At 62.9% G+C, this 24,437-nt stretch overlaps 1 protein-coding gene across 1 annotated transcript; it reads right to left on the reverse strand.

Annotated features, from left to right (window-relative positions):
* Positions 1-3,023: 3,023 nt before the first annotated feature.
* TEX261 (testis expressed 261) lies at positions 3,024-11,699 on the reverse strand. Its single transcript, XM_062574875.1, has 6 exons — positions 11,566-11,699; positions 11,061-11,140; positions 9,770-9,923; positions 7,071-7,138; positions 5,380-5,482; positions 3,024-4,909 (listed from the first exon to the last, which is right to left on the reverse strand). The coding sequence occupies exons 1-6, from the start codon at positions 11,633-11,635 to the stop codon at positions 4,794-4,796; spliced, it is 591 nt and encodes a 196-aa protein (XP_062430859.1). The 5' UTR covers positions 11,636-11,699; the 3' UTR covers positions 3,024-4,793.
* Positions 11,700-24,437: the final 12,738 nt, after the last annotated feature.

Here is a 24,437-nt window from a genome sequence, read left to right on the forward strand (position 1 = left end):
GTCAGCCTGCGGAACAGATCCTCCTGCCGAGGAAGGAGGTAAGAGCCCCAGGGGCCGCAGCACCGGGGACGGCTCGGTGGGCTCCGCGCTCTGCAGGTCCCAGTTCCCATCCCCAGAAACAAGTGGGGGAGCCAGGCTGGCACCCAGTCCTTTAGAGGACACCCACGGAAGACCATGGTGGTCCAGCTCTTCCGTCTTGTGAAGCAGAATTTGTCCAGACCAGGCTTTTCAGGGGACACCCATCACCTTTTGGGCAAAACTGACCCATCCACCGTTGAACCGTCAGCAAGATTTGTTTCGATCCCAACCGATTTCACCCTGCTCCTTGTTTTCCACTCCCCTGGGGTAACCATTCGGAGCCATACGGTCTCCTGCGCTCCCACCGTCTGGGAAATGTCACGGTCTGAACCTGTTACTCATTTGCCGCGTGCCCTTTCTTAATGCCATGCCGTGCGCTCTTCCTGCCCACTCGCTATCGAGTGAATTCCTCTCTCTTGATTACACCCTCCAAAGACCCATAAAAATCAATGCCTGCTCCAGCCTGAACCCAGCACGGGGCTCGTCGAGGGGCCGAGCACGCCGCTCCCAGGAGACGGTTCTCCTCGTTACGGGCGGGATGCTGCGGGCAGCGAGCTTGGCCTTCGGATAAACAACCAGCTCCGCTCGTGCAGCAGGAATCTCCAAGAGCTGCTCATTGCTGAGGCTTCCTGAGCTGCCTGCTGACCAGCCCCAGCTCTCGCAGCCGTTCCCCGAATGAAAGACGTTCCAGTCCCTCCATCATCTCAGCAGCCCTACACTGGACTCTCCCCAGTAGCTCCATGTCTCTCTCGCACTGGGGAGCCCAGAACTGGACACAGGACTCGAGATGAGGCCTCCCCAGGGCTGAGTAGAGGGGCAGGATCACCTCCCTCGACCTGCTGGGAACGCTCTCCCTAATGCACCCCAGGAGACCATTGGCCTTCTTGGCCACAAGGGCACGTTGCTGGCCCATGGTCAGTCTGTCATCCACCAGCACCCCCAGGCCCTTCTCTGCAGAGCTGCTCTCCAGCAGGTCACCCCCAGCCTGCACTGGTGCCCAGGGTTATTCCTCCCCAGGCGCCGGACTCTGCACGTGCCGTTGCTGAACCTCATGGGGTTCCTCTCCGCCCTCCAGCCGGACCCTGCGCCGCTGATCCCAGCCCCGCGAGCCTGGCAGCTCGGGCAGCTCGCAGGGGCCAGCGCTCGCTCCGTCCCTCGGCAGGGGGGTCGCGCGGGGGGACGGCAGCAGCCGCGGGCGAGCGCGCTGGCGCTGCCGGCTCCGCGCTCCACCTGACTCGCCCTCCCCGCCGCAGCAGCGAGCAGAGCGGCGCGTAACCCGCAGCGCCAGCGGAAGCTTTGCAGAAAGATGCCAAGCCAGAAGAGGCGTTTCAGGCGCCAGCTGTTTCGGCCGCGTGTTTTAACACACACGCTCTTAAATACTTAAAGCGATAGCTCACACTTCTCTTTTTAAGCTGGAACTTCTCGCAAACAGTCTGCGGGCGCACTCTGAAGTACCACTGCCTTGTCCACACGAATGACAGGAGATTTAACGTCCCATTTACCAGGCCTCCTTGGATGCTTGTACTTTAATGGCAGGAAGACGGGAAACATGGAAGGCGGCAGCATCTCCCCCGCGCCAGCGCAGCTCCCGCGAGAGGCCGCGTTTTCACGAGGCCAGCGCACGCCTGGGCCCCGTCCCCGCGGCGAAGCGGCCCGAATACCTCCTAACTAAGCCGTGTAACTCAAGGCGAAAGGCGGCCCGGCGCCTCTCGGAAGCGGTGGCTGTAATTCTATCTTCTCGCGCAGCGGCTTTTTCTGATGCTCACCTTTTAAATATTCATATGGTTTTGCTTGCTATAATTCCATGATGAGATTTTTATCTTAATCTGCTTCGGCTGAGAGAAGTATATTTCATTAATGTCTCAAATACCTTATGATCACAAGCATTACCCAGGAAAAGTGGACTTGTCGCCTGTAAAAATACAACATAATCTACCCTAGTTTTCTGGTTAATTAAACAGGACATGAGGACTAAAAAGACTCAGCGGAAGGGATGTTATAGCTACTGATCTACCCTATTTACATCCTATTCACCCGCTCAGCGCTGCAGGAGCCTTGGGGACGCTGCTTTTCCTTCTGGGCCTGGGCTCCCTGGGAAGAAGGGCCTAGGCCTCCGGGGCAGCCCCCCATCGCGTCCTGCTCTTCCCATCGCGGCAGTGACAGCTTTCAAAGGCTCTCGACCTGCTTCCCCTTCTTCCAGCAGCATGCTCAGAGCGGCAAAAACTAAACTTCTGCTCACAGCACTTAACACCTGCCTTGAGGCTGGGGAGCGAACGGGTAGCAGAGCTCGCCCCGCCGCCCTCAGCCGCGTCCTGCGCATAAAGCATCCCACCTACGCCGGGGCTTTGCGCCTTCGGCATTTCTGCGGTCAGCGGATCCCTGCTGTCATTCCGCAACGCTTTCTCTCGCCCATCTGGTTGTGCCTGCAGCAATGGAAACCGTTAAACACAGTCTGAAGAGCAGCCGTGAACACAGGGCTGGAAGGAACTTCGCGGCACGTCACGTCCCGCTCCCTGCGATCGCAGGCACCGCGGCCCCAAATCCCGCCGGTGCCCTCTCAGAAGCAGTCACGTTCTACCTCACTTCTCCCATCCAAGAGAATGAAGGCACATGGCTGGAAATCTACTTTTCAGCCTAAACATAGCCAAGTTTAAACCTACCCGTCAGGTTAAGTGAGCAAAAGCACCTGGACTGCACACTGTTCCCGCTGCTTATGAACGAAGGGGAGGAGGGACAGGCTGCCCGGGCGCGCGAGGAACGGGAAGCGGACCAGCTTTTCCAAGAGCCTTCTGCAGTGCTACGGGCAAGGCTGACGGCTCCCTCCCATCCCTTCCCACCTCCTCGACTCCGTTCCGCACATCTGGTGTCTTCTTTCTGCATGTTCTACCCACTATTAATCATTTACCTTTACTTTCAGTATCCTCATTAATAGAAAAAGACGCAGCTTATATTCAAGAGCCTCTTTGTACTGAAAATATTTTCTTGGTAACAGATGCTCTAAGAGCACAGGCTGCACGGATCAACGTCTCTCGAGGCTGCACTGCGATGTGCTGCTGGAGCCCTCAGATCCTTTTGGTAGTTCTCTCATTTTCCAGTTTCTCTAAAAAAAGATCACAGCACACAGAGGAGGCAATTTCCTCATGTCACACAGGCTCCTGCTTCAGGTGCTGATGGGTTCAGCTGGGGAGCTGCAAGACAGAGTTAGACAGACATCACCTCATCCAGCTTCCTGGTGATAAGGCAAACTTCACCTACAGCCTTTATTAAACAGAAGAGTGGCTCTCAAACAGAAATCACACTTCTACTAAATTCAGCATAAGAACAGACACTGTTAGTGGACCCCCTGAACAAACCCAGGGACGTGGAGTTCTTGATGTACAGAGGAAGGCTGTGTGTTACGGGAGCGAGCGTCCCGTCTTTGCCTCCAGCCACAACTGACCACAGGAGAAAACAACGCATTTTCTCACAGACACCTCAAAAAGCCTTTCAGGACCACAACCGTGCTTCTAGACCAGGGCACTCACTGCCACAAACAGCCTTGGCTCCGGGTTAAGGTGGAGAGATTTACTTCTGGCACAGACTTATGGTGACCAATAAAGAAACACTAAGCGAAAAAAATGGATTTTTTTGAGAAGGAACAAAAACAAGAACAAAGGGTTTCCCACCTCCTTCTCAGTAGGGTCATCTACTTTTTTTTTCTTCTAGAAATGACGGAGGTCTGGCGAGTTTAATGGCAGTGCAAGTGCCAATCGAATGAAAGCCAAACGAGGCTGAGGTGGTTGCTGCTCAGTTGCTTGCTCTCCTGACACCTATTCATATTAAATGGAGAATTGTTCTCTAAACAACACAGCTTCCCAATGCCTTAATCAAATACCAAGCACTACAGCAGCTTCTAAGCCATTAAGAGAGGCTTCCAGCAAAAACAGGGAAGACAAAAGTGGGCAATTCCAATATTAGGAAAAAAAAAACAAAAAGTGATATAAAGTCCTTCCAGGTCACCTCCCTACAGCATCAGAGAACAGTGTGAGATTAACAGCCTGGCCACCTTTGGGAGATGCGAGGCCGAGCAGCACTTCTGCGCCCCGGTACCAGCTGGGCCTCGTCATCGCATTCACATCACAGACGTGTGCTGTGCAACAAACAAGTGTGCTGGGATGCCAGCATCCTCCAGCACTGGCAGGCTTCCAGACGTGAATATGTGGGAGTTCAAGAGTTTGGTTACTTTTATTTTTTTTTTAATTAATGGCTCTGTGTAAACCTCAGTTAAATGTCAACTGTGTTCTGCTGCAGTACTGAGGGAATGCTTTCCCACAGCCAAACTACATCATACAAAGACTTCTGGCTTTAAGTAAGAGCAGATGACAACACCTCACAGGTCTCTGAGCAGGATGCACAGCTCCAGGAGGTTGGGTCCTCCTTGCATCCAGCTGGAATCAAACATCCTTCTTGCAAACAGTCCCAGGGGATCTGCAGACCTGTATAAAAAGGCAACCTCCCGCCTTTGCGCAGAGAAACACGAGTCCTCCTCGCACACCTGTCCAGCGCTGCTGGCACCTCCAGCCATTGCACAGTTTATACACTCCTAGCAAAATCCCTCAAAGAGACATTAAGGAGGGTTCAAGTGAGGCTTGGGGACAACACTGTCACGCAGCCCTCCGCATAGTTTGAGTCTGTCCTGCTCCTTCACCACTGCCAACACCGCCTGTGTGCGGGGCTCAATATATCTTCTGTCGGCTGGGCAGGATGGCCTCCTTGATGAAAGAGAAGATGAGCAGGATACCAGAGCGCTTGCCCCTCTTTCCTTTAGTGAAGTAATTGGAGACCACATCATCTGTACAGGGAAGAGGAGAACAGTCAAACACAAAACCACTATCAAGGGAGCTGCAGGACAGATCATCTGATTTTAGGGCAACACACAAGCCACTTCTGAAGCACCATGTTTTCATGTTTGCTCAAATTTGACCTATCTAAATGTTCCAGTAAGCCACTCATAGGTAGCTCGAATCCTTCTTCAGCTCCAGCATGAAGGGAGAGTCCAGCAAAGGCTACAGGCCCCAGAACCAGAGAGATGCAGCCCCATCATCACAGAATTAGACATAAGCCCAGAACTCCTTCTACTCATTCATCCCCCACCCAGCAGACACGGGGTGTGTCTTTCCTTCCTTCACTTTTGGAAGGATTTACACAACGTGGCTTGAGCTGCTACTTCACTCATCTGTGCAGAGGGAACAGGGCTTGCTGAAAACATCAAATTATTGCCAAAAAGCCCCAGGCGTTTGCCAGGACTTCAGAAGCACTCACCTCCAGGCTGCACTGTGGAAGGCAGGACATTCTCTCCAGCCGATAAGGACACAAAAAAAGCAAAGGGAATTAACCACAGGCAGAAGGTGAAATAGGCAAGAACCTGCAGACACAGCAAGGGAAGCAGTGAAAGCCAAGCCACGACAGACTCTCTGCAGCGCTCAGTCACTCACTCAACGGCCCTTCACACTGACCTCTTAGGTGGGTAGATGCCCTCAACTTGCAGTGCAGCCATAGTCCAGTCGGAGAACAGCAAAAACGGCACATCTGATCCACCCCCTCCTTCCTACCCCCAGAGTAAACTGCAAATGGGCCACGTCCCAGGGCCCAGCTGAGAACTGCTCCCTCCTTTGTGTGATCTCCGGCTGCCCTGCGACGGGAACTGCGTGGATGGGAGGGAGACCCGGAGAGCAGCCTCCCCACTGACTCATGCAGATCTGCATCTTCACAGAAAAATCCCTCTGCTGGGCCTGATCTGTGGACACATCTGGAACACTACGTCTGGCTACACATGCTAACAAGTTGGTTGCTTTTGTTTTGTGAAACCTGCCAAGCTGACACAGCTGATTGAGAGAGAGACTCCTGACGACTGCGCCAAGCGGTACCTCTACACAGTATACCACAGGTTTCCGTCAGATTCCCTCAAGAGAGAGGGCACTGAAGTGAGAAAGCTGCAACTTAACCTCTCCTCCCATCAACCTCTCAAAGCTGCTGCATCCTGGGAAGCAGATAAGGGGATAAAGAACTTACCTACCAACTTCCAAGAAAGAACACGGAAGCTACCAACCATGCAGGGAAAACCCTTACTTTCTGTCCTAGGCTTCTCAAAACCTTTACTGCACCCAAGAAAACAGAATTTTAAAGAGCACAAAGCTTAACTAAACGAATAGGAAATTGGCTGTGCTCTTATAGCTAACAAAATCCTCCTCATACCTTCCTGGGACTAAAAGTAACGGTCAAGATCTGGGTTTGCTCCCACTGCAATGAGGGTCCCAGGATAGGACATTAATTTAGCGTCATTCAGAGGATTACCCAAATTGCTAGTTATAAATACTGACCACCTCTGACCTATTTTACTGCTGAGAGGTGATGATCTGTTACAGTTGCACACCAGCTTTCTTGTGCATTGAAATACTGAAAAAGTGTTAAATTTCATAATGGCTTTTTCTTTTTTTAAACTTCCATTAAGTGGCAGCTCCTGTTGAGCCAAAACAAACAGGCCCTTTTGAGAATTTGGGCCTTGATCTCCCTTGGTAGGTGTGAGGGTGGTGAGACAGTTGAGTCAGGATGTCAGAGACATAAAAATAGTGGGAAATGATTATTCCAAAAGGGAAGTGATTTGCATTCAGCTTGCAAAATTCTTTTTTCTACTTTTCCTAACTTACAGTGCGTCAGGAAAAAACAAAAACAAAAACATATCAATATTTCTGCCCTTCGATTGGTGCTTTCTCAGCCCAGTCCATGCTCAAGGGCTCCAGGGAAGATGCTGGAGCTTCCCCGGTATGTCTAAGGGAACATGCAGAAAAAACCTCTAGACAAGTTCTGGGAAAAATATTCTCACCATGTCTCACAGATGACTGAAAAAGGGGCCGAAACCCATTTTCCTCTTCTCCCCTTCCCACCAGCCTACAGCCACACGCTACCCAGAAGAATATGGAATTAAATCAGCTCTTTCCACAAGAGTCTCTTACCTCAGAGAACAGGTAATACTCTTCAGCAAAGTACTGGAACGCTAAGTAGTGATTCAATATAACCAGCACTGCCAAAGAAAAACAAAGTCAGTCTCCAGCCTGAAAACAAGAGCATCTGCTTATTTCAAAGTCCCCTAAGGAGAGCAAACACCTCTGTCACCACAAACCCTGGTGAGAAGCAGCTTGTCATGGCCACAGTTCCCCTTCCCCAACAGCCCATGTAGACCTGGAACCTTACTATTCCTAAAATATTTTCAGGTTGCACAGGCATCTGGTGAGAAATAGTGTGAGCAGCCAGAGCTCCCCTGAGCCCTAGCTTCATTTTATTACTCCGTACAACCCTAGCCAAGTCCCTTTTCCTCCTGGTATTACGCTTTATTCACACTGTCACGGGGGTATTCTGGAAAGCCCAGCCTGGTGCTTGCTAATGCTGCAAAACATTAAGAGAGAAAGCGAAAAATCTTGTGTCCATGACAGCTGCGGCAGAGAGAAGCTATTCTGCATCTGTAAAACAAGTCAGGCTGAAATGCAGCCAGGACAGTAGGGTTAACAGTGTCCTCAGCAGAGAAAAACACCATTTAGCTCTTAAAGACCAAGAATCTGCGCTTGCTTTTGCCTTTTTATCTGAGATGCCAGTACACCACCTCCAACCCAGGAGCACCGCATCAGTACAGCCCGAGGCAAGAGACATCCCCAACACCAAATATCACATCCTGCACTACTTTCCTATCTTCTCTGGTCTGAGAACATACCAAAGATCTATAAGGAAAGAGCTACCAGACGAGAGTGCAGGTCTGCGAGATAACCCAGCTCCTGATCCACGTAACACAAGAGTGCTACGCTCATTTTCAAGCAGCAGATAAAATTCTGCCCACTTGAATGCTTTGAGAAGATATTTTAGTCATACACAGACAGCACCCTGAAATATGCATAAGAACTCAGAAAGTCATGCTGGAAGATATTTCGCCCATTCAGTACTTAACGTGTCACTACAAATCATTCAGAAGCAGAGATTTAAAGTCACACCCCAGCACAGCACTCTACAACATGCAGGAGAATCAAGAACTCGTGTTGGAAGAAAACCATTTAAACTACTCAGTGCTACCAAAATCAGTTTAAACGACAGAGCTACTGGCACATCGTCTCGGCCCGAGCGGTGAGTTCAGCCTGCGCCGAAGCTCTGCCTACGTATCGGCTGAGCGCAACAGATAAATGAAACGGAAGCTGCTCCCAGGATGCCCGCCCTCGAGGAGCGCGGCGCAGGACCGTCACTGAGAGGCGAAGGTTAACGCGTGCCCGAGGCCTTACAGCATCTCGCACAGACGTGGTCGAGGGCATTTTAAACCCGAAGCGCCCACCGTAGAGCCCGGAGCCAGCCCCAGCCCACCAGAACGCCGGGCCCAGCCGGCCCCCGCTCACGGGCTGCTTGGGTGCGGGCAGAGCACGGACAGGGAGCCCAGTACGTGGTCAGGCAGCCTGGTCTCCCGCTGCCCCAACTCCCTGAACCTCCAGGCCTTTCTTTACCCTTGACCCATGGCATCTGCCCCACGACCGTACCGCAGGCCCCCCCTTGCGCCAAGCACAGTGATCCCGCTGCTGTCTGCGTGCACTCAGATGCCAAAGGGGCCGCGCTGGAACCACCTGGAAGTTGTCCCACACTCAAGACACAGCCCTCAAAGTCTCTGCAAGAAGCCAGGCAGCCTGCTTTGGCCAGAGTACCAGTGCTGCTAATTTAAACTGCAGCTCAAGCACTCAAAACACCCCCTTATCTGCATCAACTTCCCAAAGGAAAAGAAATGCCCTTGTGCTCATTTAATACCATTGCTTGCCCAAACACAGCAAGGAAGCCTGCAGCAGACCCAGAAATGGAACCAGGAGGATCGGAGAAACTAGGCTTGCAAATACCACAGGAAAAGTGTACACGTGAGAGATAAAAATCCCTGGTTTAAGATCTGCAATGCACGTTTTTAATTTGATTTTCTACAGCAATCTTGATGAATTTCCACATATAACCTTAGACATTCGTTTCAAAACTCTCTTTTCTCTAAACATCAGCTCCTTATAATGATATATTATATATTGTCTTTACAGCATACAGTCCAACACAGCATCATGCTATAATGTACACACTACCACGAGGGGTTTTCACTTTGCTTTAAAAATCTACCTACGCTTTGTCAAGACAGAACGAATGTCCAGAACATGAGCTCTCTCCACTGTGGTCTCCAAGAAGCACAGAAGCAGCTGAGCTTTGGGCTAGGGCACACAGCAAGTCCTGGGATTTTCCCCAGCATCGCGTCGTGACTTTGGACTCCAGGGGAAGCAGAACCGACCTAAGGGCCCTGCACTGCCCTACGCCTTTCCTGGCTCTGCTGCTGGCTCCCAGCCCAAGATGGAATAAAAGGTTCTTCCCAGGCCGCCCAGCCCAGCCCACGGTTATCACTGGCAGCCACATCACAAAGCACGATTAAAAGGTTCTGTACAAAGCTCAAAGTCCTGGCTCAAGCCTTCCTAAAGCCACAAGGGCCCAACAACAAAACTCAAAACTTTGCCACCATCTGGCCAGAGCTCACGCTGCAACAGAGGGAAGAAGGGGAAAAAAAAGAAAAAAAAAAAAAAACCCTTCTCTGCCCCAGGGCCTGTTCCCAGCAGAAAGACCTGCCCTCCCCTTCCCCCCTCCCTCCCACAGCCCCACTCACCACAGGACAGTATAAAATTTGGAGACGTCAGCATGATGAAAGGGAAGGTCTGCAGCAAGCCGAAGTACACCAGGTTGGTGAAGAGGCCCACGCCCACCATGAAGCCGGGAAAGCGTTCGAAGAGGTACAGGCCCACGAGCACTGCCGTGGAGAACTGGAACGCAGAAGGGGCTCTCAGCCCGACCTGGGCCGAACACGGAGGCCCTGCAGGCGCCCGGGGACAGCAAGCGCCGAGCACCTCCAGGCAGAGCCGCGCCTCCCCCGCTGCTTCCCTCAGCTCCCACCCCGAGGCTCCGCTTCAGGTGGTGGTATCACACAGAGGAAACGCGGCTGGACATCTTCTTCCGCCACGAGCTCTGAGGCTAAAGAGGCGAAGTGCAGCTGCGTTCGCACCTCACACCCACGGATCCCCGCACGCTTGCTGCCGGCAGGCTCCCCAGCTGCGCGTGGGCAGCCTGGCAGGCAGGGAAGCAGCAACCCTGGCGTTCTCGAGGTCACTTTCACGCACTCTGCCAAGAAACGCATCCTGCACCTTCTCCGGAAGCAGGGAACGGAGAGTCTCCTTCGCTCCCCTGAGGAAGGCTACTAGCAGCAGCTAATGCAAATGCCGGCCCCAAGGGGACACCGTGAGCTCTCACCGACTTGGCAGAGCTCCCCATGCCCACACACCTCCAGTCAGCACTGGGCCTGCCACACAGTGGCACACTGGGAAACGTCCCAACTGGAATCCCACATTCCCTCTGCGGTTCCTGCTAGGACACCTGCGCCTCACGGGCGGGATGAAATGCTTTGCCCAGCAAGGGTTAAGCAGGATCATTACCCTGCCAATGCAAAGAAGGTGCAATTTTGAGGCCACTTACACAGGCAACTGTCGCTGCCAACCTCTCCCCGCAGGGCTAGAGCCAGTGGAAGCTTCCTGAGCCCTCGTCCCTGCTCTGGCACAGAGGGGGGAGACAGCTGTTTTAGCTGAGACCAGAGGTACTGCATCACAGCTGCCCTGCTCCAAAGGCCTTTCCCAGGGAAGCTGGTTAAATCCCTTGGCTAAATCTCTTCCCATGCTAAAACGCTTTGGCAGACAACCCGTTTCCGAGGTTTTGGTAGCGTCCAGCTTTGTGCATGGCCCAGAGCGCTCCCAGCCGTGCTCCGAGCTGCCTCAGCGCCAGGCTCAGGCCTGCAGGTGTTTCCAGGGGGCCTCGCTGCTACCCTGGGTGCAACCAGCAGCCGCTGACTTCCGCGAGCACCGTGAACGGCGGCCGCCCGGCGGCACAGGGCCGAGCGCCGGGGCGCTTACCCAGATCATGTACTTGATGATCCTCCTGGTGACGACGGTGTACTCCTCTATCAGCTCCGCCAGGTAGTAGAGCCCCGCCGCTGCGGGGAGAAAACGGCTCGCCCGGGCTCGGGGACCGCGGCACGCAGGGCGCGGCGCGGACGCGGGGGCCCAGGGGCTGTCGGCTGCCGCGGGGCCCAAGGCCAGAACGGGGCTGTCCCGGGGGCCTCCGACCTCAGGGAGACCCCCCCCCTCCCGGGGGATCGCAGGGGAAACGACGGCGGCTTGGGGGGGGGGGGGGCGCAAGTGGCCGCGGCCCACCGGGCGCTCAGGGAGCCACAGGCCCGGGCTGCCCGCGCCTCTGCGTCGGGAGATGGGCGATATATCGCGACAGAGCCCAGCGCGGCGGGCTCCCCGGAGCGAGGGGCCCGGGCGCAGGCCCCGCCCGCGGGCTGGAGGGAGGAACGGGCCTCGCAGCCGGTGCCCCGGGACCCCCGGCGGGACCCCGCGGGGAGGCGGCGCTCACCGATCGCCAGGGTGACGAAGGCCACCTGGATGAGCAGGGACAGCCAGCTCAGCGCGTAGATGAACCACATGGCGCGGCCGGACCGCGCCGCTCCGCTCCGGACCGGACCGGGCCGGGCCGGGCCAGGCCGCCGCCGCCGCGCCGGGCCGCGCCGCTTCCGCTGACCACGCGGCGCAGGAACAAGCGAGCGGCGCCGGCAGCGCGCCGCGCTGCGCCGCAGCGGCCCCTGCTGGCGCGGCGGGGAGTCGGCGCCGCTCCAGGGACCGGCACTGCATAGGGACCGGGCACCTCTATAGGGACCGGCCACCTCTATAGGGACCGGCGCCGCTCCAGGGACCGGCACTGCATAGGGACCGGGCACCTCTATAGGGACCGGCACTGCATAGGGACCGGGCACCTCTATAGGGACCGGCGCCGCTCCAGGGACTGGCACTGCATAGGGACCGGCACTGCTCCAGGGATCGGCACAGCATAGGGACCGGGCACCTCTATAGGGACCGGCACTGCATAGGGACCGGGCACCTGCATAGGGACCGGGCACCTCTATAGGGACCGGCGCTGCTCCAGGGACCGGCACTGCATAGGGACCGGGAACCTGCATAGGGACCGGGCACCTCTATAGGGACCAGGCACCTCTATAGGGACCGGCGCCGCTCCAGGGACCGGCACTGCATAGGGACCGGGCACCTCTATAGGGACTGGGCACCTCTATAGGGACCGGCACTGCTCCAGGGACCGGCACTGCATAGGGACCGGGAACCTGCATAGGGACCGGCACTGCATAGGGACCGGGCACCTGCATAGGGACCGGGCACCTCTATAGGGACCGGGCACCTCTATAGGGACCGGCGCCGCTCCAGGGACCGGCACTGCATAGGGACCGGGAACCTGCATAGGGACCGGCACCTGCATAGGGACCGGGCACCTCTATAGGGACCGGCACTGCATAGGGACCGGCACTGCATAGGGACCAGGCACCTGCATAGGGACCGGGCACCTCTATAGGGACCAGCGCTGCTCCAGGGACTGGCACTGCATAGGGACCGGCACTGCTCCAGGGATCGGCACTGCATAGGGACCGGGCACCTCTATAGGGACTGGCACTACATAGGGACCGGGAACCTGCATAGGGACTGGCACTGCATAGGGACCGGCACTGCATAGGGACCGGGAACCTGCATAGGGACTGGCACCACTCCAGGGACCGGCACTGCATAGGGACTGGGAACCTCTATAGGGACCGGCACTGCATAGGGACCGGGAACCTGCATAGGGACCGGCACTGCTCCAGGGACTGGCACTGTATAGGAACCGGGCACCTCTATAGGGACTGGCACTGCATAGGGACCGGGAACCTGCACAGGGACTGGCACTGCTCCAGGGACCAGCACTGCATAGCAACTGGGCACCTCTACAGGGACCGGCACTGCATAGCGACCGGGCACCTGCGTAGGGACCTGGTACTGAACAGGGACCGGGCACCTCTGTAGGGACTGGCACCTCTGTAGGGACTGGCATTGTATAGGGACCGGGCACCTCTATAGGGACCCGGTACTGTATAGGGACTGGCACCTCTGTAGGGACTAGCACCTCTATAGGGAGCTGGTACTGTATAGGGGGCTGGTACTGTATAGGGACATGGCACCTCTATAGGGACCCGGTACTGTATAGGGACTGGCACCTGTACAAGGAGCTGGCACCTGTATGGGGATCCAATACTGTATAAGACTGGGCATGGTATAGGAACAGGCACCTATATAGGGACCCGGCACTCTATAGGGACCCACACCTGTATAGGAACATGGCACGGTATGGGGACCTGGGCACGTGTATAGGGAGCCAGCACACATGTAGGGATCCGGCACCTTACAGTGACCCGGCACTGTATAGGGACCTGGCACTGTACAGGGACCCAGCACATGCATAGGGACCTGGCACCTGTACAAGGACCCAGCACTCATATAGGAACCCCACACCTGTATAGGGACCTGGCATCCACATAGGAACTGGGCACCTGTATAGGGACCCGGCACAAGTATAAGGACCTTCCGCACCCACACAAGGCCCCCTCTGGCACTTGCATAGGGACCCAGCATCCTCACAGGGACGCCAGCACCCACATTGAGATCCTGACACCCCTATACGGATCCCTCTGCACCCATATACAGACCCCATCACACGTATAGGGACTGAAAAACCCACATAGGGACCCCCTGCACCCATATAGGGGCCCCTGAGCTGGGATCCAGCCCCTGGGCTGGGATTTCACCACCCATATAGGGACCTTGAAACTTATATGAGGACCCAGAAACCGCATGGGGACCCTGGGTGGGACCTCGGCAGCTGCTAGGGACCTCTTCACCCAGGTAGGGCCCCCCTGCATCCATATAGGGACCTTGCTCCCACGTGGGGACCCCAGCATCCGTATACGGAGCCCTGAGGCTGTATGGGGAAACTCTATATCTAGAGACACCCGTGTAGAGACCCGCTGCACTCGTATAGGGTCCCCTGCACCCATATAGAGTTCCAGCGCTGGGACCATGCAGCAATGTAGGGGCTCTTCTGCCTCCTCATGGGGCCCCTGTGCATCCGCATAGGGACCTGGGAGGGGACGTGTCCCTGGGGTGTGGGACAGCACGGTGTCGCTGGCTCCTCCGGCAGGGGTTTGGGGCCGGGACCGGCTCCAGATGCCGCAGGCACCGCGGGGACTCTGGGGACCGCGGCGAGGCGGAGCTGGACCCGTCGCCTCCGCCCGCCTCTCGCCCTGCGCGGTCCCCGTGGGTGCACGGCCCCGCAGCCCTCCCTGCCTCGGTTTCCCCAACCGCGCCGGCGCGGCCGCATCCTGCTGCTGTCGGGGCTGCAGCCGCCAATGCGCCCGTGCGTGCGTGCATGTGCTCATCCGTGCACCCATGCATGCACCCGTGCACGCACCCGCACCCATGCACGCACCCACACCCGTGCATGCACCCCCATGCATCTCCCCACGTGCACACACATGTAGACGTGCACTAACGTGCCCGCGCACACGCACCTGCACACACAGCGATGTGCGGGCGTTCACACAGGTGCTCATGCAGCGGCACCCACACGAGCGTGCACACCCATGTGCACGCCTGCATGCCCATGCACGTGCACCCATACACGCCCTGTGCAGCCCCGCAGGGGCACCCCTGTTGCAGCGAGGGGGCAGAGCGGCAGTGGGTCCCCCCCACCGAGGGCCGCCGGCACGTTTCCAGCTTCCTCCCGGCGCTGGCTGGGTTATGCTCGTCCCCGCCGGGGTGCACGCTGCAGGGATGCGTCACCCCCACCGCTGCGCCCCCTCCCACGCCAGCGCCCATCACCCAGGGCGCCGGGGACCCATCGCAGTGTCCTGCTTTGCCCCCCGGCCGGCCGCCTGCACCCACGCTGGCTGCGAGCCCCACTGCGCTTTGCACGTGGCCGGGGCTTGTGCTGGGACCCCAAAAAGCCAGGAGGAAAAGGGCCGCCGCCACGGCGAGTGACAGGGCCTCAGCGGAGCCTCCCCGTGACCCCGGCAGAGAAGATAACGCGAAGGGACGGCTGCGGCGCCGCTGGCCTTCCCTGACCCCGCTGCGGAACCGGCTGTCTGAGCGGAAAACAGCCTGTCTGCTCACTGCCCCCGCTGCTGGCCAGGCTGTGCATCCCGGCGTGTGATCACGGGGTGCCGGAGCCCCGGGCTGTGCATCCCGGCGTGTGATCGCGGGGTGCCGGAGCCCCGGGCTGTGCATCCCGGCGTGTGATCGCGGGGTGCCGGAGCCCCGGGCTGTGCATCCCGGCATGTGATTGTGGGGTGCCGGAGCCCCGGGCTGTGCATCCCGGCGTGTGATCGCGGGGTGCCGGAGCCCTGGGCTGTGCATCCCGGCGTGTGATCACGGGCTGCCGGAGCCCCGGGCTGTGCATCCCGGCGTGTGATCGCGGGGTGCCGGAGCCCCGGGCTGTGCATCCCGGCGTGTGATCGCGGGGTGCCGGAGCCCCGGGCTGTGCATCCCGGCATGTGATTGTGGGGTGCCGGAGCCCCGGGCTGTGCATCCCGGCGTGTGATCGCGGGGTGCCGGAGCCCTGGGCTGTGCATCCCGGCGTGTGATCACGGGCTGCCGGAGCCCCGGGCTGTGCATCCCGGCGTGTGATCGCGGGGTGCCGGAGCCCCGGGCTGTGCATCCCGGCGTGTGATCGCGGGGTGCCGGAGCCCCGGGCTGTGCATCCCGGTGTGTGATCGCGGGCTGCAGGAGCCCCGGGCTGTGCATCCCGGCGTGTGATCGCGGGGTACCGGAGCCCCGGGCTGTGCATCCCGGCATGTGATCGCGGGGTGCCGGAGCCCCGGGCTGTGCATCCCGGCGTGTGATCGCGGGCTGCCGGAGCCCCGGGCTGTGCATCCCGGTGTGTGATCGCGGGCTGCAGGAACCCCGGGCTGTGCATCCCGGTGTGGGATCGCGGGGTGCCGGAGCCCCGGGCTGTGCATCCCGGCGTGTGATCGCGGGGTGCCGGAGCCCCGGGCTGTGCATCCCGGCGTGTGATCGCGGGGTGCCGGAGCCCCGGGCTGTGCATCCCGGCGTGTGATCGCGGGCTGCAGGAGCCCCGGGCTGTGCATCCCGGCGTGTGATCGCGGGCTGCAGGAGCCCCGGGCTGTGCATCCCGGCGTGTGATTGCGGGCTGCAGGAGCCCTGGGCTGTGCATCCCGGCGTGTGATCGTGGGGTGCCGGAGCCCCGGGCTGTGCATCCCGGCGTGTGATTGCGGGCTGCCGGAGCCCCGGGCTGTGCATCCCGGCGTGTGATCGCGGGGTGCCGGAGCCCCGGGCTGTGCATCCCGGCGTGTGATTGCGGGGTGCCGGAGCCCCGGGCTGTGCATCCCGGCGTGTGATCGCGGGGTGCCGGAGCCCCGGGCTGTGCATCCCGGCGTGTGATTGCGGGGTGCCGGAGCCCCGGGCTGTGCATCCCGGCGTGTGATCGCGGGCTGCAGGAGCCCCGGGCTGTGCATCCCGGCGTGTGATCGCGGGGTGCCGGAGCCCCGGGCTGTGCATCCCGGCGTGTGATTGCGGGCTGCAGGAGCCCCGGGCTGTGCATCCCGGCGTGTGATCGCGGGGTGCCGGAGCCCCGGGCTGTGCATCCCGGCGTGTGATTGCGGGCTGCCGGAGCCCCGGGCTGTGCATCCCGGCGTGTGATCGCGGGGTGCCGGAGCCCCGGGCTGTGCATCCCGGCGTGTGATCGCGGGGTGCCGGAGCCCCGGGCTGTGCATCCCGGTGTGTGATCGCGGGCTGCAGGAACCCCGGGCTGTGCATCCCGGCGTGTGATCACGGGGTGCCGGAGCCCCGGGCTGTGCATCCCGGCGTGTGATCGCGGGGTACCGGAGCCCCGGGCTGTGCATCCCGGCGTGTGATCGCGGGGTGCCGGAGCCCCGGGCTGTGCATCCCGGCGTGTGATCGCGGGCTGCAGGAGCCCCGGGCTGTGCATCCCGGCGTGTGATCGCGGGGTGCCGGAGCCCCGGGCTGTGCATCCCGGCGTGTGATCGCGGGCTGCCGGAGCCCCGGGCTGTGCATCCCGGCGTGTGATCGCGGGCTGCCGGAGCCCCGGGCTGTGCATCCCGGCGTGTGATCGCGGGGTGCCGGAGCCCCGGGCTGTGCATCCCGGCGTGTGATCGCGGGCTGCAGGAGCCCCGGGCTGTGCATCCCGGCGTGTGATCACGGGGTGCCGGAGCCCCGGGCTGTGCATCCCGGTGTGTGATCGCGGGGTACCGGAGCCCCGGGCTGTGCATCCCGGCGTGTGATCGCGGGGTACCGGAGCCCCGGGCTGTGCATCCCGGCGTGTGATTGCGGGCTGCAGGAGCCCCGGGCTGTGCATCCCGGCGTGTGATCGCGGGGTGCCGGAGCCCCGGGCTGTGCATCCCGGCGTGTGATCGCGGGGTGCCGGAGCCCCGGGCTGTGCATCCCGGCGTGTGATCGCGGGGTGCCGGAGCCCCGGGCTGTGCATCCCGGCGTGTGATCACGGGGTGCCGGAGCCCCGGGCTGTGCATCCCGGCATGTGATCGCGGGCTGCAGGAGCCCTGGGCTGTGCATCCCGGCGTGTGATCACGGGCTGCCGGAGCCCCGGGCTGTGCATCCCGGCGTGTGATCGCGGGGTGCCGGAGCCCCGGGCTGTGCATCCCGGTGTGTGATCGCGGGCTGCAGGAGCCCCGGGCTGTGCATCCCGGCGTGTGATCGCGGGGTACCGGAGCCCCGGGCTGTGCATCCCGGCATGTGATCGCGGGGTGCCGGAGCCCCGGGCTGTGCATCCCGGCGTGTGATCGCGGGGTGCCGGAGCCCCGGGCTGTGCATCCCGGCTTGTGATCGCGGGCTGCAGGAACCCCGGGCTGTGCATCCCGGCGTGTGATCGCGGGGTGCCGGAGCCCTGGGCTGTGCATCCCGGCGTGTGATCGCGGGGTGCCGGAGCCCCGGGCTGTGCATCCCGGCGTGTGATCGTGGGGTGCCGGAGCCCCGGGCTGTGCATCCCGGTGTGTGATCGCGGGGTACCGGAGCCCTGGGCTGTGCATCCCGGCGTGTGATCGCGGGGTACCGGAGCCCCGGGCTGTGCATCCCGGCGTGTGATTGCGGGCTGCAGGAGCCCCGGGCTGTGCATCCCGGCGTGTGATCGCGGGGTGCCGGAGCCCCGGGCTGTGCATCCCGGCGTGTGATCGCGGGCTGCCGGAGCCCCGGGCTGTGCATCCCGGCGTGTGATCGCGGGGTGCCGGAGCCCCGGGCTGTGCATCCCGGCGTGTGATCACGGGGTGCCGGAGCCCCGGGCTGTGCATCCCGGCATGTGATCGCGGGCTGCAGGAGCCCTGGGCTGTGCATCCCGGCGTGTGATCACGGGCTGCCGGAGCCCCGGGCTGTGCATCCCGGCGTGTGATCGCGGGGTGCCGGAGCCCCGGGCTGTGCATCCCGGTGTGTGATCGCGGGCTGCAGGAGCCCCGGGCTGTGCATCCCGGCGTGTGATCGCGGGGTACCGGAGCCCCGGGCTGTGCATCCCGGCATGTGATCGCGGGGTGCCGGAGCCCCGGGCTGTGCATCCCGGCGTGTGATCGCGGGGTGCCGGAGCCCCGGGCTGTGCATCCCGGCTTGTGATCGCGGGCTGCAGGAACCCCGGGCTGTGCATCCCGGCGTGTGATCGCGGGGTGCCGGAGCCCTGGGCTGTGCATCCCGGCGTGTGATCGCGGGGTGCCGGAGCCCCGGGCTGTGCATCCCGGCGTGTGATCGTGGGGTGCCGGAGCCCCGGGCTGTGCATCCCGGCGTGTGATCGCGGGCTGCAGGAGCCCCGGGCTGTGCATCCCGGCGTGTGATCGCGGGGTGCCGGAGCCCCGGGCTGTGCATCCCGGCGTGTGATCACGGGCTGCAGGAGCCCCGGGCTGTGCATCCCGGTGTGTGATCACGGGCTGCAGGAGCCCCGGGCTGTGCATCCCGGCGTGTGATCGCGGGCTGCAGGAGCCCCGGGCTGTGCATCCCGGCGTGTGATCGCGGGGTGCCGGAGCCCCGGGCTGTGCATCCCGGCGTGTGATCGCGGGCTGCAGGAGCCCTGGGCTGTGCATCCCGGCGTGTGATCGCGGGGTACCGGAGCCCCGGGCTGTGCATCCCGGCGTGTGATCGCGGGGTGCCGGAGCCCCGGGCTGTGCATCCCGGCGTGTGATTGCGGGCTGCAGGAGCCCCGGGCTGTGCATCCCGGCGTGTGATCGCGGGGTGCCGGAGCCCCGGGCTGTGCATCCCGGCGTGTGATCGCGGGGTGCCGGAGCCCTGCAGCAGTGCTGCTGCCTCCCGTCAGGTTTCACAGCACTGGGAGCCGCTGCTGCAGCCGCCCTGGGTTGTTGCTTCTCCCCCGGTGCAGCGGCCGGCGCCGTCTGGGCTCCGGATCAGTGACTCCCACTGCCTTTCGCCGCATCCGTGTGAGCAGGGTGCCCACAGGTGGGGGAAGCCCCAGGGGGGCACCGAGAGCCGGTGACAGGGGCATCACTGGCGCCAGGGCAGCAGACAGCAGGGTCCTGGGGACAGCGGGGCCGAGGGGACGCTGGGTGATGGGTGTCACCTGGCTCAAGGTGACAAGGCGTTGGGCGGGGGGGGGTCGCTGGCCTCTGTGGGCAGGAGTCCTGGGGGGGGGGGTGCATGCGGGCGGCCATCCCCGGCCGCGTGGGGGGGGGGGCAGCTCAGCGCTAATGCGCCCTGGCACGTCGCTGCGCGGCTCCCAGCCGGCGCCGGCACCGTGGTGCTCGGTGACCGTGCTCTGAACCCCGCGCTGGCGGCCCGGCTCGGCCCCCCAGGGCTGCCGGCCATGCTGGTGGGGGGCATGGGGCCCCTGCGCACGTGCATCCCCGTGCACCGCCCCGGGTGGGCTTGCACCCACCTGCACGCTGCTGGCGCCCGGGTGGGCTTGCACCAACGTGCACGCTACTGGCACCCAGATGGGCTTGCACCCACCTGCACGCTGCTGGCACCCAGATGGGCTTGCACCCACCTGCACGCAGCTGCCACCTGGGTGGGCTTGTACCAGCGTGCACACTGCTGGCACCAAAGTGCACACTGCTGGCGCCTGGGCAGGTTTGCACTCATGCGCATGCTGCTGGCACCCAGATGGACTTGCACCAACATGCACGCTGCTCGCACCTTGACGGTTGCGTGCTGCTGGCACCGGGCAGGGCTGCACTCATGTGCACGCTGCCGGCACCCTGCTTTGCCTGGAAGGGACCTGGTTCGCGCCCTGCACGGGGTCTGGGGACAATCCCTCGTCCGTGGGACGGCTGCAAGGACAGTTGCAAGGTCCCTTCCCCTCGACAGCGTTGCTGGACATCGCACTTAGGTCTCCTCACGTTTTTCTCCAAGCTGTGCCCAGCGTTCGAGATCTGCTGAGAAAGGGCAGATTTTCATACTGGTTCCTGAAAGGCTGATTAAAAAAAACGTCTGATAAAACACGGGCCGGGTGCAAACCCCGCGCGGGCTGCAGGTTATCGAGCAGCCTGCCAACGGCAGCCGCTGACCCAGCCGAAGCGAATCCGGGCTCACGGCGGCGCTGGAAGCGCCCGGGGAGGCTCAGGAGCAGAGCGGGGCCGTGCTCAGGCTCCGCTGTGCCCAGGCCCAGCTCCTGGCTTCATTTGTTATTCCCCCCCCCCACACACACACACATGCACGTTTTCCAGTTCGACCCAGCAACAAAACGGCTGCGATGCTTCTCGCTGGGGACCTGGCTTGCGGCGCCGGCGTGGCCGGGGCGCCGGAGCAAAACTAATGTGCCAGTGCCGCCGCGGAGGGGGCCCGGGCGGCTTCTCCCGCCTCTTTTCCAGCCTTTTTTTTTTTTTTTTTTAATGCATTTGGTGGAGTTTTTTTGCTGCTTCGCCGCCGCCTGCCCGCTCGCAGCCAGGGCGGGGGGGGGGAGGGCTGTGCTTTCCCGCGCCCCGCTGCCCCCCAAGCTGCACGAGGCGCTTTGCAGGGGGCTCGAGCGGGATTTTACGCGGGGGCCCCGGTGGCTGCCGCCCTCCCCCCGGCCCCCCCGGCGGCGCCTGGCCCCCGGCTTGGGCTCGCCCCCCGCCCGCCTCCCTGCGCCGGTGCGGCCCGACGGGCCGGCTGCGGTCGGTGCCGCGCGCGGAGGCGACCCAAACCGCGTGCTGTTTGCGCTGACGATAATTTGCTCCGTGTTTGGCGGCGGTTCACGGTCCGGTCAGCCTTGCCTGATACTATATTCCCGCTCGTTGCAGGAAAGGTTTTCCTGTCGGCTCCCCTTAGCCCTGACGTGCTCCCCGAACCGTGAATGCGACGCAGCTTGGGACCGGCGCACGTGAGCGCGGCCGGAGCCCCCCGGCTGCCCCCGGCCCGCCCCAGCCCCAGGGTGCTGCAGGGCGACGGTGCAGGAGACCGGTACGTCCTCAGGGCGGCACGAGAGGCCAGCAAGTGCCCGCGGCGTGTGGAGGCCGGTATGTCCCCATGGGGTGATGCAGGAGGCCAGCGCGTCCCCACGGGGTGCAGGAGGCATCGTGGCCCCATGGGGTGATGCAGGAGGCCAGTGCGTCCCCATGGGGTGCAGGAGGCATCACGGCCCCATGGGGTGATGCAGGAGGCCAGCGCGTCCCCATGGGGCGCAGGAGGCATCACGGCCCCATGGGGTGATGCAGGAGGCCAGCGCGTCCCCACGGGGCGCAGGAGGCATCACGGCCCCGTGGGGTGATGCAGGAGGCCAGCGCGTCCCCACGGGGTGCAGGAGGCATCACGGCCCCATGGGGTGATGCAGGAGGCCAGCGCGTCCCCACGGGGTGCAGGAGGCATCACGGCCCCATGGGGTGATGCAGGAGGCCAGCGCGTCCCCACGGGGTGCAGGAGGCATCGTGGCCCCGTGGGGTGATGCAGGAGGCCAGCGCGTCCCCACGGGGTGCAGGAGGCATCGTGGCCCCGTGGGGTGATGCAGGAGGCCAGCGCGTCCCCACGGGGTGCAGGAGGCATCGTGGCCCCGTGGGGTGATGCAGGAGGCCAGCGCGTCCCCACGGGGTGCAGGAGGCATCACGGCCCCGTGGGGTGATGCAGGAGGCCAGCGCGTCCCCACGGGGTGCAGGAGGCATCACGGCCCCATGGGGTGATGCAGGAGGCCAGCGCGTCCCCACGGGGTGCAGGAGGCATCACGGCCCCATGGGGTGATGCAGGAGGCCAGCGCGTCCCCATGGGGTGCAGGAGGCATCACGGCCCCATGGGTTGATGCAGGAGGCCAGCGCGTCCCCATGGGGTGCAGGAGGCATCACGGCCCCGTGGGGTGATGCAGGAGGCCAGCGCGTCCCCACGGGGTGCAGGAGGCATCGTGGCCCCGTGGGGTGATGCAGGAGGCCAGCGCGTCCCCACGGGGTGCAGGAGGCATCGTGGCCCCGTGGGGTGATGCAGGAGGCCAGCGCGTCCCCACGGGGTGCAGGAGGCATCGTGGCCCCGTGGGGTGATGCAGGAGGCCAGCGCGTCCCCACGGGGCGCAGGAGGCATCACGGCCCCGTGGGGTGATGCAGGAGGCCAGCGCGTCCCCACGGGGCGCAGGAGGCATCACGGCCCCATGGGGTGATGCAGGAGGCCAGCGCGTCCCCACGGGGCGCAGGAGGCATCACGGCCCCGTGGGGTGATGCAGGAGGCCAGCGCGTCCCCACGGGGCGCAGGAGGCATCACGGCCCCATGGGGTGATGCAGGAGGCCAGCGCGTCCCCATGGGGTGCAGGAGGCATCACGGCCCCGTGGGGTGATGCAGGAGGCCAGCGCGTCCCCATGGGGTGCAGGAGGCATCACGGCCCCGTGGGGTGATGCAGGAGGCCAGCGCGTCCCCATGGGGTGCAGGAGGCATCACGGCCCCATGGGATGATGCAGGAGGCCAGCGCGTCCCCACGGGGTGCAGGAGGCATCGTGGCCCCGTGGGGTGATGCAGGAGGCCAGCGCGTCCCCATGGGGTGCAGGAGGCATCACGGCCCCATGGGGTGATGCAGGAGGCCAGCGCGTCCCCATGGGGTGCAGGAGGCATCACGGCCCCGTGGGGTGATGCAGGAGGCCAGCGCGTCCCCACGGGGCGCAGGAGGCATCGTGGCCCCGTGGGGTGATGCAGGAGGCCAGCGCGTCCCCATGGGGTGCAGGAGGCATCACGGCCCCATGGGATGATGCAGGAGGCCAGCGCGTCCCCACGGGGCGCAGGAGGCCGTGCTGTGCCCAGCCCCCAGCCGGCGCCGGCTCCCCCAAGGGTTTCCCGGAGGCCCCCTTGGTGCCGTGCAGCCCCACGCGCACCCGGCCAGCTCCTGGCCGCCCGCGAGTCCCCGAGCCTGGACTGTCCCCGGTTCCCTGCGCGCCACGGGCCCCCCGGCGGGGCCCCCAAGCCTGGCTGCGACGCTGCCCCTTGGCTGGCAGCTCCTGGCACCGAGCCATGCGGGACCCACCGCAGCCCTGCAGCACCCACACAGCACCCACGCCGCATCCCAGTGCACCCACTGCACGCACGCAGCCTCCCAGTACACCTGGAGACCGCCCCCCCCCGGGTGCTCAGCACCCCCCTGTGCCCGCCGCAGCTCCCACGTGCTTCTGCACCCGCCCTGTCCCATGTCTCAGACCCCCATCCCGCTGCATCCCGTCGAATCCGCCATCCCGTTGCACCCCGCATCCTGCAACACCCCGTCTCCTCCTCCCCCGTCCCGTCGCACCCCGTTCCACCGCCGCGCCCCAGGGCGAGGGCGGGGGGAGCCGGCCCCCTGCAGGGGCTCGGGGCCGTGCCGGGATCGGCGGGGCCGGACCCTGCACCCCACGCACCCCGAAAGGGCACCGGCACCTGCCGGCGCCTCCCGGGGCCCGTGCCGAGCCGGACGCCTGGGCCCCGGCGCCGGCGCCGGGGGCGGGGGAGGGCGGCCGCAGCCCCCCGGCGCTGCTCTGAATCCCCCGTCGGGAGCCGGCAAAGCCGCCGCTCCGCGGCTCATTAACTCGCTTTCCAGGCCGCCGGCGGCTCCAGCCGGGGCGTCGGCGCTGCCGCGGCGCGAGCGGCCGCGGGCGGGGAGCCCCCACCGTGGGAACCCCCACCGTGGGAACCCCGACCACGGGGAGCCCCCACCGTGGGGAGCCGCCGCTGCGGGAACCCTGACCACGGGGAGCCCCCACCATGGGGGGCCACAGAGCGCCGGTGCTGCTGTGCATCGGGGTGCGACGCCCGGCCCCGCTGCAACGCCGCAGCGGCAATCCGGCCCCACTCCCAGCCCCACTGCAACGCCGCGGCTGCAATCCGGCCCCACGCCCGGCCCCGCTGCAACGCCGCGGCGGCAATCCGGCCCCACACCCGGCCCCACTGCAACGCCGCAGCGGCAATCCGGCCCCACGCCCGGCCCCACTGCAACGCCGCGGCTGCAATCCG

Source organism: Rhea pennata, chromosome 4, assembly GCF_028389875.1.
Source record: "Rhea pennata isolate bPtePen1 chromosome 4, bPtePen1.pri, whole genome shotgun sequence".
Lineage (NCBI taxonomy): Eukaryota > Metazoa > Chordata > Aves > Rheiformes > Rheidae > Rhea > Rhea pennata.